Source organism: Phalacrocorax aristotelis, chromosome 2 (genome assembly GCF_949628215.1).
Source record: "Phalacrocorax aristotelis chromosome 2, bGulAri2.1, whole genome shotgun sequence".
Taxonomy (NCBI): Eukaryota; Metazoa; Chordata; class Aves; order Suliformes; family Phalacrocoracidae; genus Phalacrocorax; species Phalacrocorax aristotelis.
Genome location: NC_134277.1, coordinates 63,412,666 through 63,435,829, shown reverse-complemented (window position 1 = coordinate 63,435,829; position 23,164 = coordinate 63,412,666). Strand labels below are relative to the sequence as shown.

The 23,164-nt window shown below is 40.4% G+C and overlaps 1 protein-coding gene across 5 annotated transcripts in view; it reads right to left on the bottom strand.

Moving 5' to 3' along the window:
- The window catches only part of COL15A1 (collagen type XV alpha 1 chain), a 163,503-nt gene that overhangs the window by 4,831 nt on the left and 135,508 nt on the right, over nucleotides 1-23,164 (bottom strand). For 4 of the 5 annotated variants that reach the window (XM_075083831.1, XM_075083832.1, XM_075083836.1 and 1 more), the window contains 10 exons: nucleotides 22,986-23,054; nucleotides 22,567-22,608; nucleotides 20,129-20,174; nucleotides 15,389-15,478; nucleotides 11,261-11,310; nucleotides 9,389-9,499; nucleotides 7,811-7,955; nucleotides 3,096-3,160; nucleotides 1,209-1,337; nucleotides 982-1,041 (listed from right to left, as the gene is read on the bottom strand). In XM_075083831.1, the coding sequence (XP_074939932.1) occupies nucleotides 982-1,041; nucleotides 1,209-1,337; nucleotides 3,096-3,160; nucleotides 7,811-7,955; nucleotides 9,389-9,499; nucleotides 11,261-11,310; nucleotides 15,389-15,478; nucleotides 20,129-20,174; nucleotides 22,567-22,608; nucleotides 22,986-23,054 (807 nt within the window). The remainder of the gene's footprint in view (nucleotides 1-981; nucleotides 1,042-1,208; nucleotides 1,338-3,095; nucleotides 3,161-7,810; nucleotides 7,956-9,388; nucleotides 9,500-11,260; nucleotides 11,311-15,388; nucleotides 15,479-20,128; nucleotides 20,175-22,566; nucleotides 22,609-22,985; nucleotides 23,055-23,164) is intronic. The other variant, XM_075083835.1, reaches the window with a different exon arrangement.

Genomic DNA, 23,164 nt, shown 5'->3' with positions numbered 1-23,164 from the left:
AATTCCCTCTCCTAAGCAATTGGCATGTAGAGACCAGAAGGTTGATGATCTTCAGAGCTGTTTCAGGATCGGCAAAGTTTTCTTCTCTAGTTGTGGTCAGTATGAGTAACAAGCCACTGACTGTAGCAGTTGGGAAACTGATGTGGTGTCAGCTGGAGGTTGCAGAAGATTTGTTATAATGTGAGGTCTAAACATTTTCCCAGGGAACTGGGAGATTTTTAGTAGTGCATGTCTTTCTGATCTACTCTAACTTTTTAAAATTTCTTTCTGACCATCTTTCTTCTCACTGCTCCTTCCTGGCACTCTCTTGCCCTTTCATTATCTCAGCAGTCAGGTCAATTTACCTGTCATCAGTGAGGCTGTTCTCTATACCCTTCCCTTCTTGGTTTTCATCCTCCTGTGATTTTTTGGGACAGAGAGCATGTTTGCATGCAGGTTGGTACAATAACCTGCAGAACGGGGTCTGGTACAAACTAACAATTGAGGCTTTAGAATGGACCTTCAGCACACTGTGGGATAAGCTACATGCAGGTGATGATGATGCACCCTGAATACACCAAATATAATATTTCCTTCCTAATAAAATAATTTAATTTCTAATACAATCTTTCAAATAAAACCTGCTCTTCAGAAACACTTTTCTGAGTTTTCTTGAAAGGGAACAGGGCTTGATATGACTGACTTCAGTGTTATGAAACAGAATACTGTTTTTTTCGGGTTTTTTTAGGCAGCTCGCTTTGTTCTGCTTTTTGTAGATGCTGCTTTGTCTCTGTTTGGAGTCTCAGAAGATAACGGAAACAGATGACTAGCCAGTGCAAACCAATTTGCAAGCTTATGTAGTTGTAGGATGCTTATTTTGAACTGACAAGGCTTAGTGGAAAACCATGTTGTGCAGGGATCTGCCTGCAACTTCTGCCAAGTGTATTGCCTGTTTTTGCACATTTAGACTCAGTTTTTCACAGTCCAATATTCTGTACTTACATGGCTTGATATGGCTGGAGGAGGAAGGCTGTCAACAGGAATAGGAATTAGCTCACCAAGCTGAAAGAACCCAAAAGGAAGAGCAAACAAAACTGTATCACCAGGAGGTGCTGAACTGAAAAAAGGAATCTTTGCACCCATACTTCTCCACCCCTGTAAAAATTATCGGCAACAACTCCACTTTGAGTAGGGGAGTTGGAAAGGATTAGGACACAGTGCAATAGTACCTGCAATTTTCTCCATCCATTTCGAACACGGATAAAAACCTCACTGGTTTCACTCAGATAGATTAGCGTACCTTCTGCTACAAAATGAACTTTCTCCAACATACCCTCAATGTTTCGGAATGTTGTAACCTGTCAAGTAGGAAAATGAAACATGGTTCATCAGACATACAAAACATTTTGCAAGTTAAATTGTTAAAGTCTCATTTGAACACAAATGCCAAGGCTGCTTCTGCATGCAATGCTCATAAAGTCAGTTTTATGTCATTTCACACAAAAAGCTTCAGTAACATAAATATCTTGCTACTTTGGCATACCAGCATCACCATTCTAAGGACTGTAGTAGAACTACACCCATAGTTAATTTTGCACAGAGTGAAGGTCATTGCACCTCTGCAGTTTAGCATGCTAGACCAAAATGGCAGAGGTCAGAAGATATTTGATAAGGTTTATAAATATCACACACAATTCTAGATACATTTGCTTCTGTTATATTTTTCTTAGTGGTGTTGTAATTTCTTTTCTCTAAGGGTGTTTTCTTCCATCCCTTTCATTACGTTTCCAGGTGCTGCTAGCTTACACAGCAAGTATTTTTCAATTTCTCTTTTATAAATCATCAGGAGGCTTAAACTGATGCCTGTCAGATATGGACAATGCATCTAATGCCTCTGTCTTTGTCACCTGAAGATAAGAACACAGTCCTCTCTAAGATGGATTCCTTCTACAATCTTTTTGATAATTGCAGATAGTGTAAAATCAGGGGCAAGCTTTTCGAGAGTGTCGTTTCTTGACACTTGAGTGTCATTTCTTTCCCATTTCTTCAGTGTCAGAAGGCATATTAATGCCTTATGAATCACACAGACCCTCCTATAGATTTGAATATTGCTTTTTAATGTTGGTTTTGACTTAAGTAGGCCTAAATCTCCTATTTAAGACAGTAGCTCCCAGCCTGTAACTACAGCCCTCTATGTTGGGGCACCAGTCTTTGAACAGCTGTTTCTCCCCTGATCTGTAATCATTGTCAGGTCCTGATTTTCTATATGAAAAGGCAATTAGCAGAGGTATGACACTGTGGTGGGAAAGCATTAAGAAACTTACATACAGATTCTTGTTAGTTCATTTGATATGATGTAGATGATCTGAAAGTCTGCTTGTTTATTAGTGCATTCTTAAATGATTGCCAAAGATATCCAGCAAATATGCTTTTCTATCATAATGTGAGAATGTGGAAAAGGGAAAAATTGCAATGAACCCCTCTGCTAGCTTGAATAATTTTTTCCCCCAGAAACTATGAATATTTAATTTAGAAATTAACAAGACAGAAGTCTTAGATGTCATTTTTACTGCATGGGCATCTGGGATACAATTCTGATTTGATTGATGCAGTAAGAAAAGGAAACAGTAACATTTGCATGTATTCTCTGGCACAACAATTTTTAGATTTGCTAGGGAAATCTACAGTTTTCTTCTTAGAATCAAATGACCTATATTACTGGGTTTTAATCAAGTAATGCAAAGTGTTTTTTTTTCATGGAAACTGGTCATTTAGTAGTTATTCTGGTATCTCAGCATGTTAAGTTGCCACACTCCTTCAGCAACTTTGCTTTGAACATGGAATATGCACTTTTCCATTCCTTTAGCATGCCATCAATCTTTGCATTTGTTTCAATAGGCTGTTACTAACACGGCAATGGACAGACTTCTCCTCTCATCACTTTTCCCAGCTATATGGATTCCCTACTGAAAAATTATGAGGTTCAGAAAACCAGAAAACATTCTAGTAAATAAAAACACAGGACAGAGCTTTCCCACCTCTCTCAGCACCAACAAAAGATCTGGAGCAAGGTTTTAATGGTTTCAATGGCAAGCTTCCTTATTTTGCTGTCTTACCAGATTCCTGGTTGCAGGTGGCCCTGGCTCTCCAGGAGGACCTGGTGGCCCAGGCATTGCGGCTGCTAAAATAAAACAAGCATACAACACATGTTGAAGGCCATCTTTTTTGAGAGAGAAGGTGAGTGACATAAAGAAAGGACTTAGTGGTGGCGTCTAGGAGTAGTGGGAGCTTTAAGTAGCCATAGGCCTTACATAGTCAAGTTCTGAGCAGCTGTGTTCAAGCCAACTACAGAAAATGCATTCTAAGGATTTTTTAAAAGCAATGGTGAAACTTAGTCTTTTCTCTGGTTTTGGGAGGTTAAGGTCAACAGATTGCAATCTGTTGTAGATACTCCGCAAACGAAGAACCGGAACCACATAAATTGACGAGAATGCTCTTCTGTTAGCTGCTAATGACGTGAATATGGAAAAGGGAGAACTTTTAGCTCCTGCCCATATAGGCTTTGAGGGCGTCATAATATCTTTTGCTCTAAAAGTAAACAAAAATGAACTTTTTCTTAGACAAAAAACTCACAAGTGTAAGCTCAGCTTATGTTTCAAAGCTTCAAAGAATTCTCCAGTGGTATGAACTTGAACTTCTAAGACTGCAGTCCACAACATCTAGTGCCTAGTGCCTGTCTCTACACCAAAACTGAATTTCTTCACCTTGAGCTGAAAGTCCCTGTTTTCTGGAGAAAAAAACTTGATTCTTTAAAGGAAGGAAAGAAGGAAAGATACAGAAGACTGAAAGCAAGCATATTGTGCAAATGCATATCATGATAAAGGAACAGTAAAGCTGTTTAGAAGAACAAGCTTCTACACATGGACCCTGCTGAGCATTATGGCGTGTCCTAGCAGGGCTCTGTGGCTGAGATGTGGGCAGATGTTGTATTAACCATAAGTTAATAATAAGAAACTAATAAGAATAAGAAACTAATATTAATATTAACTAATAATAATAATAATCTCCTTCTGTAGAGGAAAAGAGAGATGCAAAGTGGGGGCAACAAAACAGCTCCAGGGGTATCCAGGAGAGTACACTAGTATGCTGCTGGGAGGGAATATAAAAGGTTCAGTAAGAAATCTGATTAGGAACAGAAAGGCATGATGAAACCTAGTATGACATGGAAGAAAACGATCTAATGGTTGGTGGATAGTTGTCAAACTACTAAGCATGGGGAAGTCTAGCATGTCACAGCATGCTAGTGAATCTGGAGTATGAAACATGCACAAAGAACTGCAAGGTTCAGCTCCTAACCACTCCTCAATTCCTACCTTGCTGGACACTTGAAAATGGTGTTCCGCTACTCTTAGCTATGCAAACAGTGCTATAATCCCAAATATGGACAGAATTGCTCTCCAAACGTGACAGAGAAATGGAAGAATGTAGGAATACACTCTGAAACCACCCTTTGGAGAAATTTTGGAGAGCACATCTGGTAGCCCTCCCCACAATAACCAGAGCCCACTCATCCACAGCTTGCTGGATACAGCAACTAAACAGACTGAAGGAGAGTAACAGAAGATAAGCTAAAGGACTGTACCTTCTGCCTTCGTAGTTTTCAAAGAATCAGGATCACAGTGATCTTCAGTGAAAGTGGAGCTACAGATTTCCCTCCACCCCCGCAAATACATGCAGTGAAAAAAGAAGTATTGACTATCTTCTCTTTTATTTTATCTTTCCACTCTGAAGTAGTTTGATAGTCTGAATAAAGGATTGTAAGATACATTTTTAAAATATAGTTTGAACCATTGAAGAGTCAGTAAAGGCTAACCCTGAGAGCACTGCTGCATTCTGGAGCTTGCTTTTTACTGATCTGCGGGTCTTGAATTAGCATGCTGCAGTTATGCCCCAATAAAGCAAGTTCTGGTGTTCAAAAATGTTTGTTTTTGTGAAACCTGGAGGAGCCTTGCGATTGCCTTTTACAAATTGAAGAATCTATGCTCAGAAACATTTACAAGGGTCCACCAGAGCAGTTTCTTTATGTCAATGACAGGGGAAAGGGGTTCAGTTCTCAGAGGTGTTCAGAGCCATTTATCTGCAGATAAGCCATTCCTCTTTCCCCATATTACAATACGTGAGCCCCATATTACAGTAAGTAAGAACTTTAACAGACATAACTGTGCCTTGAAGATAGGAAATAAACCTCTGTATTAATAATATTTAGTAAAATGGACATCTATCAGTGTGCTACCTAAAGAAGCTTCTTTACAAAGCAAAGAGGAAAATGTGTAGGAGGAGGATGATGAAGACTAATGGCAGAGAGGATAGGTGAAAATATACGGATGGAGTACTACTAGTAATTTGTTTTGTCTGACTGGGTCTCTTAGCTAATATTCAGAAGTGCTAAATATAAATTACACAGGAAAAGGCTTGAAGGCTTTTATGGACTTTATGGATGCTGAGGATCTGTCCACATTATGATGACCAGGGGTTAATTCAGGTACAGGCCTATGTTCCAATGTTGTGCATATTAAGGGTTTCTTCTTTCTCAAATATTCTTCAGTGGATGAACACTTCTGAAAGACACTCAATAATATTTACTAGATGACAGATTGGAAATCTCACCTTGTCCCTGGGCAGCTATATAAACCAGTGTGACCAGGTTCAAGAAATACCTGGAGAGAACAAATTGAAGGCAGAGAAGTCTGCTCCCCAAACTAGCATACTGGAGGCACAGGTCTTGTGGGGAAACAGACTGATCATTAGTTCTCAGAAATGGACATCTGTATTAGCTAGACCTGTCCAAACTTTAGGCAGGTCTTTCTATTCAGTTAACAATTCCTCTGTTAGTATGACATCTTCAGCTGAGATTAAGGAATGCTTTGCTCTGGTTTTATCTGTCTGGATTTCTGTGCTGGTCACAGTTCCCAGAGGAAAGACTCAGAGTCATTTGCTCAGGCAGACCTGCTGAGTAATGTCAGAGGGGCCCAGGACCCCATCCACCAGAACCTGGTCTATGGGCTGGATATTAACAGGATGAGGCTTGTCAGTAGCAGACCAGTGACCCAAGAGGAGTCAAAAGCACAAATGCCATCAACTGTGACACTTGGTTTATAGACACATATTCTCTTTAACGCAAATTTGAGATAATCCACCTGAAGCTCCAGTGCCACCTTGTTTGCAAAGTTCTTCCCCTGATGTGACTATCTGTGGCATATTTTACTCCTTTTCTAATCCAGTAAATTGAAAATCATTGAAGGTACAGTAACCAATCCTCCTAAGGTCTATTCAGCATTTGCGTAACAAGTTTTTAGAAGCAGTTCTGCAGCAGTTTCATTCTAGACCTAAACTCTACTCTGGGTACTGCCCTTATATCAGAGGATCAGAGAATCATAGAATCATTTACATTGGAAAAGACCTTTAGGATCATCAAGTCTAACCGTTAGCCTAACACTACCAAGTCCACCACTAAACCATGTCCCTAAGTGCCACATCCACATCTCTTTTAAATACCTCGAGGGATGGTGACTCAACCACTTCCCTGGGCAGCCTGTTTCAATGCCTAATAACCCTTTCAGTGAAGAAACATGTCCTGAGATATATAGTATAAACCTCCCCTCATGCAATTTGAGGCCATTTCCTCTTGTTGTATAATTAGTAACTTGGGAGAAGAGACCAACACCCACCACGCTACAGCCTCCTTTCAGGTAGTTGTAGAGAGCAGTAAGGTCTCCCCTCGACCTCCTCTTCTCCAGGCTAAACAACCCCAGCTCCCTCAACCTCTCCTCATAAGACACATTCTCCAGATCCTTCACCAGCTTCATTGCCCTTGTCTGGACATGCTCCAGCAACTCAATGTCCCTCTTGTAGTGAGGGGCCCAAAACAACACAGTATTTGAGGCGTGGCCTCACCAGTGCCGATTACAGGGGCACGATCACTTCCCTACTCCTGGCCACACTATTCCTGCTACAAGCCAGGATACTGTTGGCCTTCTTGGCCACCTGGGCACACTGCTGGCTCATTTTCAGGCAGCTGTCAACCAGCACCCCCAGGTCATTTTCTGCCAGGTATCTTTCCAGCCACTCTTCCCCAAGCCTGTAGTGTTGCATGGGGTTGTTTTGACCCAAGTGCAGGACCCAGCACTTGGCCTTGTTAAACCTCATACCGTTGGCTTCGGCCCAACAATCCAGCCTGTCCAGGTCCCTCTGTAAAGCCTTCCTACCCTTGAGTAGATTGACACTACTAGTCAATTTGGTGTCATCTGCAAACTTACTGAAGGTGGACTCAGTCCCCTCATCCAGATCACTGATAAAGATATTAAACAAGACTGGCCCTAACACTGAGCCCTGGGGAACACCACTTGTGACCAGCCGCCAATTGGCTTTAACTACATTCACCAAAAGAAGAGTGTCTTGGCCCACATTAACATCTTCTCAAATTTAGCCAACTGCTCAGTTTGATAGATTTTGCAAAGCTCTCAAGGCAGCCTGCCTCTGTTATGTAGACTTCCTCCCAGCCACAGCCACAATAAGATTTTTCATGCAATAGAGCTCCCACAACACTAGTCATTGAAAACTGTTTGCAGGGAAATTGTCCCTTTTGTGCTCCCAGTGGCAACTCACCCCACAGAAGAAATCAGTAGAGGGCAGGGGAGCAACCTGGTTCATGTGTGCAATGTGGGCAGATGGAAGAACAGTCATGTGAAGGAAGTGGCAGTGTGTGGGGGGGTTGTGGGCACATGCCTCTGCACTTGCACATACAGTGAAGAGCAAAATCACAGCCTCTCACCTGAGCCATATATTGCAGGGGGTCCTGGTGGGCCTGGTGGGCCAGGTGGGCCAGGAGGTCCAATTTTTCCATAGCCTGGTAAGCCAGGTAGGCCAGGTAACCCTGGAGGTCCTCTAGGTCCAACAACTGAATCCCCTTTTGGTCCCTATCAGTGACAAAAAGTATTTCTTTGAATGTATCAGTTTCACTGCTGCAGGGCCTTCATCTCTGGTGGCAACATTTTCTGAAGGCCTGCCACCACACCACCATTTAGACATGAGTCTGCAGGTAATTTTCTTCAAGGAGGCATGGATATTAATGGAAAACAAAAAATTTGACCATATACTAAATTATATTCAAGAATTTAAGTTTCAGAAAGCTTTCTGTAAGTTCTTGCACCTATTTCTAAGTAGCTCATATCTGCAAAACTCTCAACAGTACTCTCCAAGTCCTGGATTTCAACTCTGCTCATGCTGAGACTACTCACTTTGATGTGCTTATAAGATAAGGGTTTGTCTGAAGGTACGTGGCGGAAAGCTTTAACATAAAGTGTGTCTATGCAGGGTGTACGTCTCGTGAAAAATGTTGTCTTCTCCCTTCTGTGACTAAATGTCAGCTCATATCCCTTAAGCTCTCCAGCTGCTAGTCTTCCAGATTAAAAAGGCTCCAACTCTCTACATTTCCAGTTTATCAGTATGTCCTCAGCCTGAATGAGGAGGGCTTGCACTCCTTGTGCCCAAACCGACCCGCATACATGGACCAGTTTTTGGACCCTGGACTAGGAGAGCTCAGTCTCTGATGGATTTCAGACAGGTCATCCAAATCCTTCTTGCCAGTGGAATGGTTTCTAAACAGGGAGATGGCTCTCAGCAAAGTGGAATAGCGCCGGGGGATTTTTGAAGGTGGGTTTGCTAATCTAACACTTTGTCCTCAGCTGTGATGCACCCATTCATACTCCTTGGCACAGGACGTGACAACAGAGTAATGCAATGCACATATTTGTTGCCAGACCCCAGGGATAAACTAGTTTCCAAAGAATTAGTGCATTTGATTCCAAAGAGGCTGTGGTGGCAATCACCAGAAGATAAAACAACTAGGCAGAGATTAGACAGCACCTGAATTTTATAGGACTGATCCAGGTGGGTACACACTGGACTTTTCATTCATATTTTTGGATTACTGGAATAGAACATAAGATTAAATATTTAGATGGTTGATAATTTTCAAGTCAGCTGCTGCCTAACTTTATATAGCCTATTTTGGCCTTTATGGGGATATAGGTAGTAGAGTCACAAGTTTTATAATACTACTTTGATTTATAATGCTATTAATAGCATGAATCTACATACAGATGTAGTTGTATTAGACAGCCGAGCATAATATATTACATCAATTTTTTAGAGCAAGTTAATTCTATGCACAACAGTGAAGTGCCTGTGTTTATGCCTAATGCATCTCTCTGGTATTCACCTAATGGTTAGCATATGAGTTTTTATATAGTTCTTTGCATCATCTTGACATTTGTCTCTTTTTAGTGCCTTCTAAATTAAAACAATGGGTACCCACAAATATTCCTATTCCACAACTGGCATGACTTACAGCTAATCCTGGTCTTCCAGGCGGTCCAGGAGGTCCTGTCAGAAAAAAACCTCCATTTGGTTCTCCTTTTTCTCCTTTTACACCAGTGACTCCATTGTCTCCTTTTTCACCCTTTAAAAATAATATATTTTAAACCATTGAGCTGAAGTGATATCAGGACTCTATGCACTGATCTTTTAAAGTCACACAAAATGTCTGAGCTTAATAAAGAAACGCATTTGCTTAAAATCTTTTTGACACCACTTCCTTCTTCAGTGATATGGAATGAAAAGAAATGCTTTCCCCATTGAGGCTGTAAGGCTCTCTTGGGGGGGGCTATGGGAGGTGGGGTTAGGTAGAAGCAGAGTAAAAAGCCTCTACTGCTGTTTCCTGCTGTTCTACCCAGCAAAACCTTGTTCTGTGCTGTACCTGGAGGCAAAGAGAAGGTCAGAGGAAGCACAAAAGCCTGACTTTCTGCTTTTCTTCTTCATCAAGGAAAAAGCAAAACAAAATTGGCATGGAATGGACAGATATTTAAAAGTATGTAGCAAACTGAAAACTACTGCATAGGATGAGAGAGAAGGGCAGGGGTGTGTACCAGGATAACAGAAGAGACCCCACACAAGAGTGCTGACACTTTGAACTGCATCTCTTCTTCTGTCTTTCATCACTGATCATTATCAGTTAGTCTGGGGAACAGAGTTTGGTAAAAAATGTTTAAATACTAGGTCATTATCTCTCTGTGCAAAATGAGCCATAGAAATTGTAGGTTCCTCCTCCTATTATTTCTTCCTGCTTGGCTACTGGCCTTCAACTTTTTTTGGTCTACTTTGTTCATCTTTCTGAGAAATAAACCTGTGAATAGAAGAGGCAAAGGGCAAAGCTACAATGGCAGGTAGCTGCAGAAAGCCAGTAGAGATGGCTGTGTATAGGTCCTCCTCTTTTCTTCTTTTTACTTTTTAGTTGAGACTTCTTTTTAGTTTCCCAGTAAACAGGGCTATAAAGCTTTCTGTATGGCATGCCATTTTGCAGAGCTGAAGGACTAGATGAAAAATGAGTTCTTTGTAGCTAAAGTTGTAAAGCTACAGACACTACTCTGTAAGATCAAAGAAGTCATATCAGCTCTGACATACATGCATGGGGCACTTTATGTCATAGAAATGACTTTGGACCTTCAAGGAAACTGACAGTACACTGCTTTTGGTGGCATCATTAAAAGATAAATTGATTTAAGTTTTTTCAGATCTACTCATAAAGAGCTTTGTTCACTTACAAACATTTAAAATAATATTGCATTGGTATTCATTTCTGTCACTTGAAGTGGTCAAGAGAATAATGGAAGAGAGAGAGACCAAACACATCAAGGTATGGGTATACTTTCTTGTAAGAGATTCCAGGAAAAGTGGTTCTCATCACTTCAACTTATTTTATTCAGTGTGCTTAAATGATAAATAGTATTACACAGAAGTGATTTTTTTCCTCCCATGTGTTAATTTTTGCTAAATTTTTCTAGAAGCCCTTTAGGTAATGGATGTCTCTTCCCTGAGCTGGCATGGAAACAAAAGCATTAATTTATGGCAGATAATTTATACCAACTTATGTGAGGTAACAGTGAATTATGACTCACTTTAGTACCACCAGGAAGGTAAAAAGCCTCAGTAATAAAGTTTTTTCAAAAGTAATCTTTATATGCTACTGACATCTACTATCTCTATAGTTGTAATAAACTCGTCTAGGCAGCTGGAGTTTAAGGAACTGATATCATTTGTAATTGCTGATGCTTTTATCTGTTTTGTACTTTTCACCAAAATATACTGTTTTTTGCTTAATTTATAGTAAAGTACACTTTAAAAAAAGCTTAACAGAACTCAAACACAAATGGGATATAATTACCTTTATGCTATTAATAAAGTGGCTGAAATATGACGGAGGCAGAGGTGGACCTGAAAAATGAAGAAAATACAATAAAGTACAATAATTATCTGTAATTTTCTTTTTAAAAGCACTGCTTTGGATATTACTGGTTTAGGAATTTAAAGGAAAATTATTTACAATAATAACATTAACCTTTAAATCTAACAGATATTTTTACTTCGGTTTCCTAACAAAGCCAGGCTTACATGTCCTATCTTGTTTGTCACTCCTCCACCATAATAACTTCTGAATCTGATTGTGAATGTCAGGCAAATTTGAAAGCAAAGAAGGCTCAAATATGAAAAATTCCCAGTTTTCTGGAAAAATGGCAGCTGGGCAAGGGGTGAAAGAGAATCATCCAAATTAACTCCTTTGATGGAAACCAAGGTAAAAGAAAAGCTTCCCATATGTTTTGCCAGCAGTGGGGAGACAAATTGGTAGTTGCATTATCTTTCATGCAGGGACAGTACCATAACCAACAGGAGAACGAACCAGTATTACTGCCATGCTGCTGATCATAGAATAATTCCTTGACACTTTTCTGCAATAAAACCCAATACCAGAACCAATGGTTATACCACTGGTGTTGTGTTGTCTGCCAATGTTGGTCAGCCAAAGCTGTCAAGCCAGCGCAAAAGTCTAAAAAGCCTTCAGATATTTTCTGTTTGGCACACACTTGGAAAAAGAGACTGTTTTACAGCTGCCCATAATGGCTCGATGCATTTTCTTCAAATGTGTTCTGATTAATTTTTGAGATGTTTGGGTCCAACCCTATGACAGCCATAGGACTCAGATCTCAGTATGCTATTTCAGATACAATTAAGTCAAGTAGACATGGTATGCATCTGTACTCTGGGACAGAAATGTGTTCCCAATATGGCAGCTATTTTGATTTTATTCCAACCCTGCCAATTATAGCTCACTGCAGTGATTTGCTTGATTCATGTGAGGGGATGGGAACAGATGGGTGGAATGGAATGGTAGATGTCCTTCTCAGATGTTGCTTAGTGTTAATCTCTAAACTGGGCAATATCTGTGATCTTTCTAGGGTGACCAGCAAGCAGGTTAGGCCTGGGCAAGCTACATGAGGAAGAGGGAGGTCACCACTCAAAGCAGAAGTCAAAAATCTGTGGTAGGGAACCAGTAGGCTCTACCTACACTGGTAGATAAACTTTATTAGACCAGTTACTCAGCTGTGAGGTAAAGTGGCACAGCTTCTATCCATACAACTAAACTGTCTGCCTCACTCCTGAAGCATGAGAGAGCTACCCATACAACCATTGCACGAATCCCTGGCTTAAGCTATCTGCCAGACCATGTTATTTTCTGGGAAAGCGTTACTTGTTGTAGACTGAATCCATGCCAGGGAACATGGGAACAATGAAACTGCAGGACAATTGTCCTCTGTGTCCTGGGTCTGTTTAGTTTACTAGTATACCCAGAAAATTTTGCCTGACATGGCTTCTCGATGGGCAAACCTAGTTCAGTCCTCTCCTGTACTTCTGTTCATTCAGTGGAGGGCTGGTAGGCAATTTTTGGCAGGACCTTTAGGGATCTTAACACTTAACACTTTAGGGAAACATACTTTGTTGTGTGGCTTCTGCTGGTAGACCAGGCACTTTCAGCTTATTTTCAGGTGCTGCTGAAACAGACTAACAGCACTTTGCATGTGCATAATCAATGGCAAAATCATGCCCTCCCAACAATCATAAAGTCACAGAACTTTGGTGACCTTTCTTTTAGAAAATGGGAAGCTACACTGCTTTCAGATCTGAGATCTGATCTAGAAATTAACTTAGCCCCTGGAGCAACAGAACTCACTTATTTCGAGAATTAACGCTTGCCCAGTGAGAAGCCGTCTTGCTCCACCTCATTGATTTTCCTTTAGCTCCATTCCTTCCATGATTCAGAGAGAAAATGGTGAAACTTCTTCGTACAGAAAAGAAGGTCTCAGGTCAAATAAACAGGCCAAAGTGTGGATTTGGATGAGTGTGAAAACTTGTCCAGCATGCCAGGTTGGCTTTTTGGGGAATGACCCGCAGGAAGGAAGGGAGTTGACTATGGTCAAGGGCCAGCCAGAAACTGCAATAAATACTCTTCAGCCTTAGGCAATTGGGTTTCAGATTATGATACAGTAAAGTCTTCTCCTCTGTTTCTTACAAGGCTCCAGGCTGTGCTCCTCAAGCCAGAAACACTGGGGTTGTGCTGGAGCACTACACATATGGTTGGAACACAGCAGCTATGCTCTGGATGCTTACTACACCTGCCTCTATACAGAGTAGCTAAATAAAATGTGGCCCACAATTTACCCACTTTTTTTGTTGGCTTCATATTTTTGCATGGTATCAATTAATAGAGCCTGTTCATAAGGTTGGAGGGGAGACATTTTGTGAAAAGAAAAAATAAATCCACTGTGTGGACAAGTACCACAGTTCAGAAAGCTTCTCTGATTGCTGGAACTCAACAGATATTGTAGTGGTAGGAGCTTCAGCCATCTGTCCCTCAGAGAAGGTTTTGAAAAATTCCTGTACTTTAATCATGTTCCACTACCCTGCAACTTCTGGCTTGTGAATTTTCACAGTCAAAGATTATTTGGATATCTGCGAGACCTAGAGAAGTGGTTTGTATGAAAGAATATTTTAGCAACCTCATCAATGAGCAAGAACCAAATTGGAATATTTTCTAGATCAGCAACAGAATTGGTCTTAGTTAACATATTTTGACTTCACAAAATATTGAAGCTAGTTGATCTATTCAGATTCAGTTGGCAAACAATTAATAAACCTTTGTTATTTTAGGAGAAAGGTGAATTCAGTTTTCAGTTTAAGCAGAACTCTCATGTTATTTTCACTGTCCTTCACTAGCTGCAGCTTTACAAGATTATAAGCGCAATCTTCTGATGTACCTGAAATCATCAGCTATAGGCAAAAATACTTGTAGGACATTAATTTGCATTAAATACAGAAGCTGGGAGGGAACAGACATGTTCATGGTGGATAAACCAGCACAGAAGAGAAAATTTTCTTAACTTAGTTTAGGAATGCTTCTTGCTTCTTCTTTTTACATGTTTATTGATGACTAGGAAGCACTAACAGCTTATTTTAAGGCACTGAGTATTGATCAGAATAAAAATTTATAAGGAAAAGACAAGAAAACAGATTTTATTAGAACAGAGAGATGTCCTCTTAAAAATAAACAAAATGTCATGTTCAGTCAACAGAACTGTGTCTTTGGAACAAAGACAGGAATATCCATATGGATGTAGTTTTGTATTTATTATCAACACATTAGAGGACAAAGATTATAAATGTGGTATAGAAATGTTAATTTGATATACTGCTTCTTCTATTTCAAATTATTTCTGGCACTGACTAAACCTTATCTCAGTATGTGAGTTTTCAAATAATGTATAGAAAAGGAAGAGTTTGTAATAGCAATCTTTTCAAATAGATGCTTGTTTCTCGAACTATTTTTGAATGCATAAGAATTTGCAATGTGTATCAACTTTTTGATACAGAAAAGTAAACCTTTGGTGAGGAACATCCGTTACAATGGTCCTACCACCAGTAAATTGGTATTTTTACTTCACACAGACTTTTAATGATTATCACAAAGAAAGCACAGACTATTAAAAAGTTGGCTGAAATGGAGATCATCTAGTCCCACCTCCTGCTGGAAGTGGGACTGTTACCAACAAATGAATGCACTGCACTCAGAATGCAGAGGTGTGTTACCCTGAAATGGGAAGCACTGGATTTTAGCCCAATTGGCTCAAAAAGATTGACAACAAAATGATATCTCAGTAAGTGGCCATGATGTCCTTCTAAGATTTCAAAAAATCTTGGACCAGTGGGTTATATTTCAATATCTATTCTTGTATTTAACACATTCATAATACTCACAAATGTGCAGTATAGATGTTTCTTTTTAGATGTTTTTGATAACATTATGGGCTTTGTTGTTCTTTGTGTCAGTTCAGCAAGGATCAGTCAGTCTTTAGGCAGGTAAGGCTGCAGGAGTAAGTATCAAAGTACTTTGCTGAATTGCTTTTTAAGTTAATCATGTATTCCTTTACAGGATGTCAGTGACATATCAGGTTTAGTATACCTGGTGGTCCCGGAGCGCCTCTGTCTCCCTTTTCTCCTTTTAAGTTCGCTGAATTTTGCAGTCCCCAGGAATCTCTGTTTGCTTTAGCCCCTGCCACAAAAGCATCACAAATTCATGAGAACTTGCAATCAGCAGAGACTGTAGCAGTGACAACCAAACAACTGAAAGTGAAAGCAGACTTTTCCATACATGTGGGGCATGTGGCTCTGATCCCTATATGCTTGTCTCACTCTCCTTGTGAACACTGAATGGCTGCCTGATTGTCCTCTCTTATCAACTCCAATATGTGCAAGACAATCTCTCTCTTAAAAGCCAGTCTTTCACTCTCCCTTCCCTAACCACCCAGCCTAAGACCCTCTGAACAAACCTGTTCTCACTGCATTTGTGAATTTCACTGGGGCAAGAATAGAAACAGCTCTTGGGTTCTGGCTCTGCATTTGATAGCACATGTTGTACTATCTGCAGATTCCAAAGCAAACAAATAAATGATAATATCTGCAACTGTGGATGTCAAAAATGTTATTGTTTATTGCTCCTTAATGTCACTGAAGCATTAATAATGAAGAAAATGCCCTCTGAGAACAGAAATGTTTTTAGCGTAATTTTCCATTCAGGTGAGCTAAAGGTAGAATTGCACCTAAATACACCTTCTGTTTGTCCAGATATTATTCAACTTTCATTCAACCTTATAAAATATCTGAGTAAAATGACCCCATAGTATTTAGGCTTCTTGGGTCTGATTTCCGTCTTTGTTCTGCCTTAGTAATTGCTAATATCTTTGCAACATTCATGTAAAATAACACCATTCTGCCACAGTGACATCTTCCTTCAGGTAGAAATGCCTTTTCAAGTTTAAGGTGAGGTGGTCCTATTCTGAGTTATGAGCAGAAACAGTGCTGAAGTAAAACAACAACAAGCAGATACAAGACACATTGCTTGAAGTACCCGTGATATCTTCAGCGTCTGTGTTCTGTTGTGATCTGTGCTGGGAGGCAGTGGATCACTAAAGACACTGTCTCTTTTCTAACCTGATCTGATTACATTTACAAATTTCACTGGGGCAAGCACAGAAACAGTCTCTTGCTTGGGTACCGAGCCCATGCTCCATGACCTGGTGTCACTTACAAATAAGACTTTACCAGTAATAAATAAATAAATATGTTACTGGTAAGAAAGCCTTAATGTGAAAAATAGTTACAGCAGTTTTGCTTCTTCTAGTGGTGCAGAATGGCTACAAATACAGAAGAATGAGATGGACTTCTTCCCTTTCAGAGCCCCATGTTATAATGGAAGTTTCCAGACAGTTCCTCTCCGCCTTTGTCTTTTGTCTTTCAGTCATGAGAGGTGAAAGCTGGTCATACTCCCATGGGTCGCCCCATGATGTGTCTGGTGACTCAGGCTCAAGCTGTGAGCCCATGTTCAAATGCCTACTGACAGGACAGTGGGGCCTTATTTTATGTTGCACCGAGGCCAATCACACAGTCTCTCAGGTGTGCAGTTAGACAGTTTTCCTAGTTGTCAGCTGAACCCTAACTCTCCAACTATGACATCTTCAGATTTTTTTTCCAGGCAATTTTCCAGTCCAGCCATCAGTATTTTAGGTCATCTTAAATCTTGAGACCAATACAGAGCTTGTACAAGCAAGCTCTGACTTTCTTTTCTTCAAGATATCTTCCTTTACCACTTACTACATCCACTCTTGCCCCTTAACCTGATCCTTTGCACTCTTTTCCTTCTCTTCCTTTCTTTTTCCATTTGGATCAAGGTGACCAAGTGTCTCAGTCATTGCTGAGGGAGAGCTGATGGAGCTGTTCCAGTTGCTTATATCAGCCTACTGCCTACTCTCTGGACCACACTAGAGAACTGGTCCCCAGATAGCCATCTCTTCCTCCAGAAACAGCCCCAAGCCACAACATTTGGAGCTGGTATAACATATACCACTGCTGCATTATTCAACTTGTTTTGCATGCACTGTTTTTGCCATGCAGGCTCTGACTTATCAGATTAAACTGTAAACTCTGCAGACTCCTTTACACAGTGATGGGGCTGGTAATTTAATTCCCAGGGACATGGGAACTGGGTTCAGGCTGTATATTAGAGGCTGCATTACTGTTGGGTTTTTTTTCCACAAAATTACTCTGAAAGTGTAATAAATAGGCAAGAATAAATTTTCATTATAAGTAGTTAAATAAAAGGAGGAATACCATTGACTGTATTTCCTCTGTGATCTTGAGAAGACCTCCTTCTCCATTGTATACTACTAGATCATAAGAATTGCTACCTGCTCCCTGTGGATGCTCTGGGACTTTGCTTTACTATCCCAACTTTTTTTCCAGCTCCAAGAAGCTCTGAAGAGGCAAAACTGACACAGAACTTTCTGTTACCCTTGGAAAAGGACTTCCACAAAATTTGGTGAAAGCAGCACTGCTTTAATCAGCATTCACCATTTTTTTTTGGGTGCAGAATTGCTACCTGTTTCCCTCTGCATGTAACTGAATCCATCCTTGGAGCATATCTTTGCGGAATGACAAAAACACTGGACCACAGATGCAAGCGTTAATTTTGATGTCTGGTGTGCACAGTAAGTGACCACTTTGTGCTTATCTGGTGGAGTTCTAGTTCAAGAATGGAATGGTCAGACTATGACAATAAAATTTAAAAGTGATGAAAGCTGAATGTAAATAGTGACTTTTCCTCCTTAAACCAAATAAAGAAGGGGTGTGTGCTGGAGTGACTTTAAAATTTACTGTTCGGATTGAGAAGCAGTATGCATTTAAAGAAAAGAAATTATAATGATTAATTGAATAAACCTGACAGGTTTTAAACAAAACTTGTTTTGTTTTAGTTAAAATACTCACTTTCAAGCTTTTACCTAGGCTAAAAGTCTAAAAAGAGCAGAATATCCTTTACCAGCTTGGAGTCAACTCTCAGAACTAAGGCATATGCCTTGAATCAAGATCTTCAGGCTCTCTGTGGGCATTTATTGTTAGATCACAGATTCTTTGTTAAAAACAAAAATATGGACAGATAAGTCTTTTGGAGTACCCGTGTTCAAGGAAAGACAAGCAATTGGAAGTTTTCACTTTGGGAGCAGCATTGGACAGCCTAGGCTCTAGGGACTTTATTCTGTGAACATAGCCCTGAAGAAATATGGACAGTTTTCCACGCACAAGGCTTAGGCTTTCACTTGTAAGAGGTGAGGAGGTCATTCAGCAGTAAGCATTTAGAAAGAAAGCTGTCCTGGTTTCAGCTGGGATAGAGTTAAATTTCTTCATAGTAGCTAGTATGGGGCTATGTTTTGGAGTTTTGCTGGAAACAGCGGTGATAATGTGGAGATGTTTTAGCTGTTGCTAAGGAGCGTTTACACTGGTCAAGGACTTTTTCAGCCTCCCGTGCTCTGCCACGTGCACAAGGAGCTGGGAGGGGGCACAGCTGGGACAGCTGACCTCAACTGACCAACAGGATATTCCATACCATATGACATCATGCTCAGTATATAAAGCTGGGGGAAGAAGGAGGAAGGGGGGACATTGGGAGTGATGGTATTTGTCTTCCCAAGTAACCGTTATGCGTGATGGAACCCTGCTTTCCTGGAGATGGCTGAACACCTGCCTGCTGGTGGAAGTAGTGAGTGAATTCCTTGTTTTGCTTTGCTTCCGTGCAGAGTTTTTGCTTTACCTATTAAACTGTCTTTATCTCAGCCCATGAGTTGCCTCACTTTTACTCTTCTGATTCTCTCCCCTGTCCCACCGGGGGGGAGTGAGCGAGCGGCTGCGTGGTGCTTGGTTGCTGACTGGGGCTAAACCACGACATCAGGGCATCATTGTACCCCACAAATTTGACCCTCTGTTGCCCTGAAAGCCCCTCTCATTAAAAGGAGTGAAAATTAACAAAACTTCTGCAGCTTGTGACAATTTCCCCAGGGTCCTCACATGTGGAGTTTCTCATCCTCCTTCCCCATTAGTCTTACTTCCTTCTTTGTCTGCCTGTCAGGTTTTTGTCCTAGCTACTCTTGAACCACAGAAATTACTTTATTTTCAACAAGCCTCACCTTCCTAGTGAAAGAGGGGATGAAAAACATTTCTTCTGTCTCATCATAAAATTCACCCCCTATCCCTCACAGAAGGGACTGTTAATGTCTTGTTTCTTTCCCTCATAGCCATTCCCCTCCAACAATATTGTCTGGGACTCCAGCAGCCAGTCTATGTTGACCCTGCCTGTGATAATTTTCTTTCAAGCAAAAGGATGGGAACTCTGAATACAAACCAGTTGTAACTGTAATTACATATCAGGTTTTTTGGTATCAGTCACTCAGAGAAGGGAAGTGGTTTTGACACCATCAGTCAAACACTGGAGGAATTAAACCAGCCTGCTTTCTTGGTGAGGTGTAGTATCAGGTGGACTTTAGAATTTGCATTTTAGGAGCATGACACCTCTGCTGTGACAGAGGACTTCTAAGAATGTGTCTTGCAGAAACTGTGTTGCACTGCTTAATTTAGAAATCTTAGTCTTTAAAGTGCAGACCTAGGTTCATTTGTTCTTTAGCCTATAAGTTGAGACTGGACCAAGATATGACCTTACAGTTTCACCAAGAAAAAAGAAAGGCTACTTTTTTTTAATCTTTCCTGTCACCCCCTAAACCCAGTTATGCAATAGCCAAAAATAAAAAGGCAAAAAACTTTAGTAACGAAAACCCAAAGAATCTTATTTAAACCAAGGTACGAGAAAAGAATTACTCACCATGGACATAAAGAGCTTCTTGATTTCCAGGGTAAGGAGTGCTTACCTACAGGCAAAGGAATCTATTAAATATTATCCATACACATTAAGCAATGGAAGCTCATTACTTGGTGTGACTGAAAAGCCTGGAAAATTTGCATGCCATCACAGTAAATATTATAAAAACACTCTGGGATTATCTCCAGTTTGACAAGGTCTGAGTATTAGCTGATCAAGCTTTTTCAGGACTGTGCTCTCTTTAACATGCAGCATGCTTTCAGCAAGAGGGTAAGAACATGCGTTTTGGAGGCATCAGCAAATTAAACTCTTAGTCATGCCAGTGAAGCATCAGAAAACTCATTCTCCCAGAATAATTCTGAGTTTACTGAATTACTCCATTACTGCATTTGAAAGCAGGATTTGATTTTTGACTGTAAGATAACAGACTGTGTTTGTAAATTTTTCATCAGATCACGACTATGTCTACGGTCTGGTGATGACCTATGCTCCAGGTGCATTGAGACCACAACTGGGAGGCAGAAGCTATTCTAGTCTACCCTGTTCTGACACCAGCCACCTGTAACAGTGGGCATGCTACTTACCTCTACTGCCTGTCTTCAAAATAGGGACAGTGCAGCAATTAAAATGTGGCACAGTCCTTGGAAATGGGCAGACCTTAGTACCAGCTAGTACTATTTATATGAAACTAAGCAAGTGTATGAAAAAATTGAAGGTGCTGCATCTAGCTAATCCTGTAGTATTAGCTCTTAGAAGTCTTACTCACATGGATAGCTCCATTAACTTCAGAAGTTCAGTTCACAGGAGGAAAACTTGTGGGGTTCAGTCTGTAGCTCTTTATCGATATTCATTTATGTAGGCATGTACAGCAGACATCTATAAACTCGGATAGGTTTAGGAGATTATTCACAAATGTAGGACAAATCTAGCTCACATACTCAGATGCGTGAAGAGGTGTTTGTAATTACACATTTCTATTACTTGTGCACATAAAAGTTACTGCTATTATTCACTGATGGTAACCTTCTTCAAAAGTAATTTTTATTGTTATCTGAAATTCACTTAAAATAAGCTTGCATTGTTTGAATCACTCCACAGAGAATCATAAGACAGTTGAAGTTGGAAGGCATCTCTGGAGATTGTCTAGCCCAAAGCAGGATCAACTACATCAGGTTGCTCAGGGCCTTGTCCAGTAGTCAGGTTTCAGAGATGAGGCTGACTAATCCATATGTGATTACAGACATCAGTGATTAGCATAAAAGAACATTATATGGTGGGAATGGGAAGATTTAAGGGAGGAATTCAAAGAGGTAAAAAGATGGTGCCTGGAGGTGGTAGGCCAAAACCATAGAAATGTTAAATTACCATGGAGTAATGATGATTTATCATTAACATAAAGATCCATAAGCTGGGATACATCTTTCTTCAGCAGTAAAAGTAGGGTGATGATGAGTATCAATGCATCTAGTATAGTGTAAGTCAAGAGCTACTTCTCTAAAGTAAGTGAAAAAGAACTGGAATGGAAATTGGAGGAGGGGGCACAATACTATTTTGAGCTATACTGTCCAACAGAAAAGTAGTTCCATTCTGCACACCACACTATTCAGGGGAGGACTGTGTCTCTCAAAGACAGGATCCTTTCCAAGTACCTAATCCATGGCTTAACAGTACAATATTGCCCTAGGGAAAGTAAATCCAGGACTGAACTCTGTTCACAGTTTATTGTAGGATGTAATTTCCATGATTCATTAAACGAAAATTGCATCAGGGAGTTCTGAAAATATAAACCCCATCTCCTTTTGTTTGACACTATGTGTGAAATTGCAGGTCCTTTGAAGGTAATGGGGGCTTTGTCATTCCCTTTGGAAAGCAGGGGCAGAGCTTCACCTGTTGCTATTCTTGAGATAATAAATGTTTATATGTGAATAAACTGCATTTGAGGGTCAAATAAAGAACATGATCTTTCTTTTCTGATGCATGTGTCATGCCACAATGAAATACATGACAAGACTTATTTTAGACAGGAAAATTGAAAGCAGCTGAACACATAACAACATGGAGACAGTATTTATATATACATCTGACAAATGTGTGTACATGCATGTATAAACATTCAGCTCCCCAAAGCAATTCTGAAACTACAAAAATATGGACTTCAAAAGGCAGTAAAAGTGTTAGGACAACCAAGTAATCAAAGCGCTTTAAGCAAGAACCTTCTAGTGTTTCTAGTTCGGTTATATATTTTATATATGGCTAATCTGGGGTATCTAAACACTTGAAAACCTGTTATCTTGAAGACTAGGTAAAACACGTCTCTGGTGCAAAGCAAAAGGCAGGGGGAGAAAAGCTGCAAAGCTACCATGGTTATGTATATAGCTACTTTGGTTATGGACTGTCATGGCCATGCATTTTGCTAAGCGCAGATTCTGTGTGTGACTTACTGGCATTTTGCAATGGGGTCTGGGAGAGACTGGGAAAACTGTCTATTGGAAACAGGAAGGGAAATTATTTTAATGCATGTAGGTATAATGCAGCAGGCAACACACCAAATACATCTAATAGGCATGACAGGACAAAGCCTGGAAGCAAAAATCAGCACCTCGTGAGCAGAGAGCCCAGCTTACTGCCTGGGAGCTCTCACAGGTCTGTCAGCAGGTCGCACTCTGTGTGTTTGTGGCAAACCTCTTACATGACAGTGGATCCAGTTAAGAGATTTCTTTCCTATGCACACAAGCAAGGTCACCCACTATAAACTGTGTTGCCTGAAACAAGTTTTGATGTTTCCTTTTGCAAACTGTTTCTAGAGCAGCATGTTTCTGCTACAGCAGTAGAATAGCAACTGATCCGCAGTTGTACTTACTCCTTTGATATAAACTATACGTCCTGGGAGTCCAGGGGGCCCTGGGGGCCCAGGCAAGCCAGGAAGACCCTGGTAAGAAAAAGTGAAAGGAGGAAGACGTTAGACAGATCTTTTCATATGCAGTACAACTGAGCCTACCTAAAGAAGGCCAAGGGGCTCAGAGGGCCTCATTTAACCAG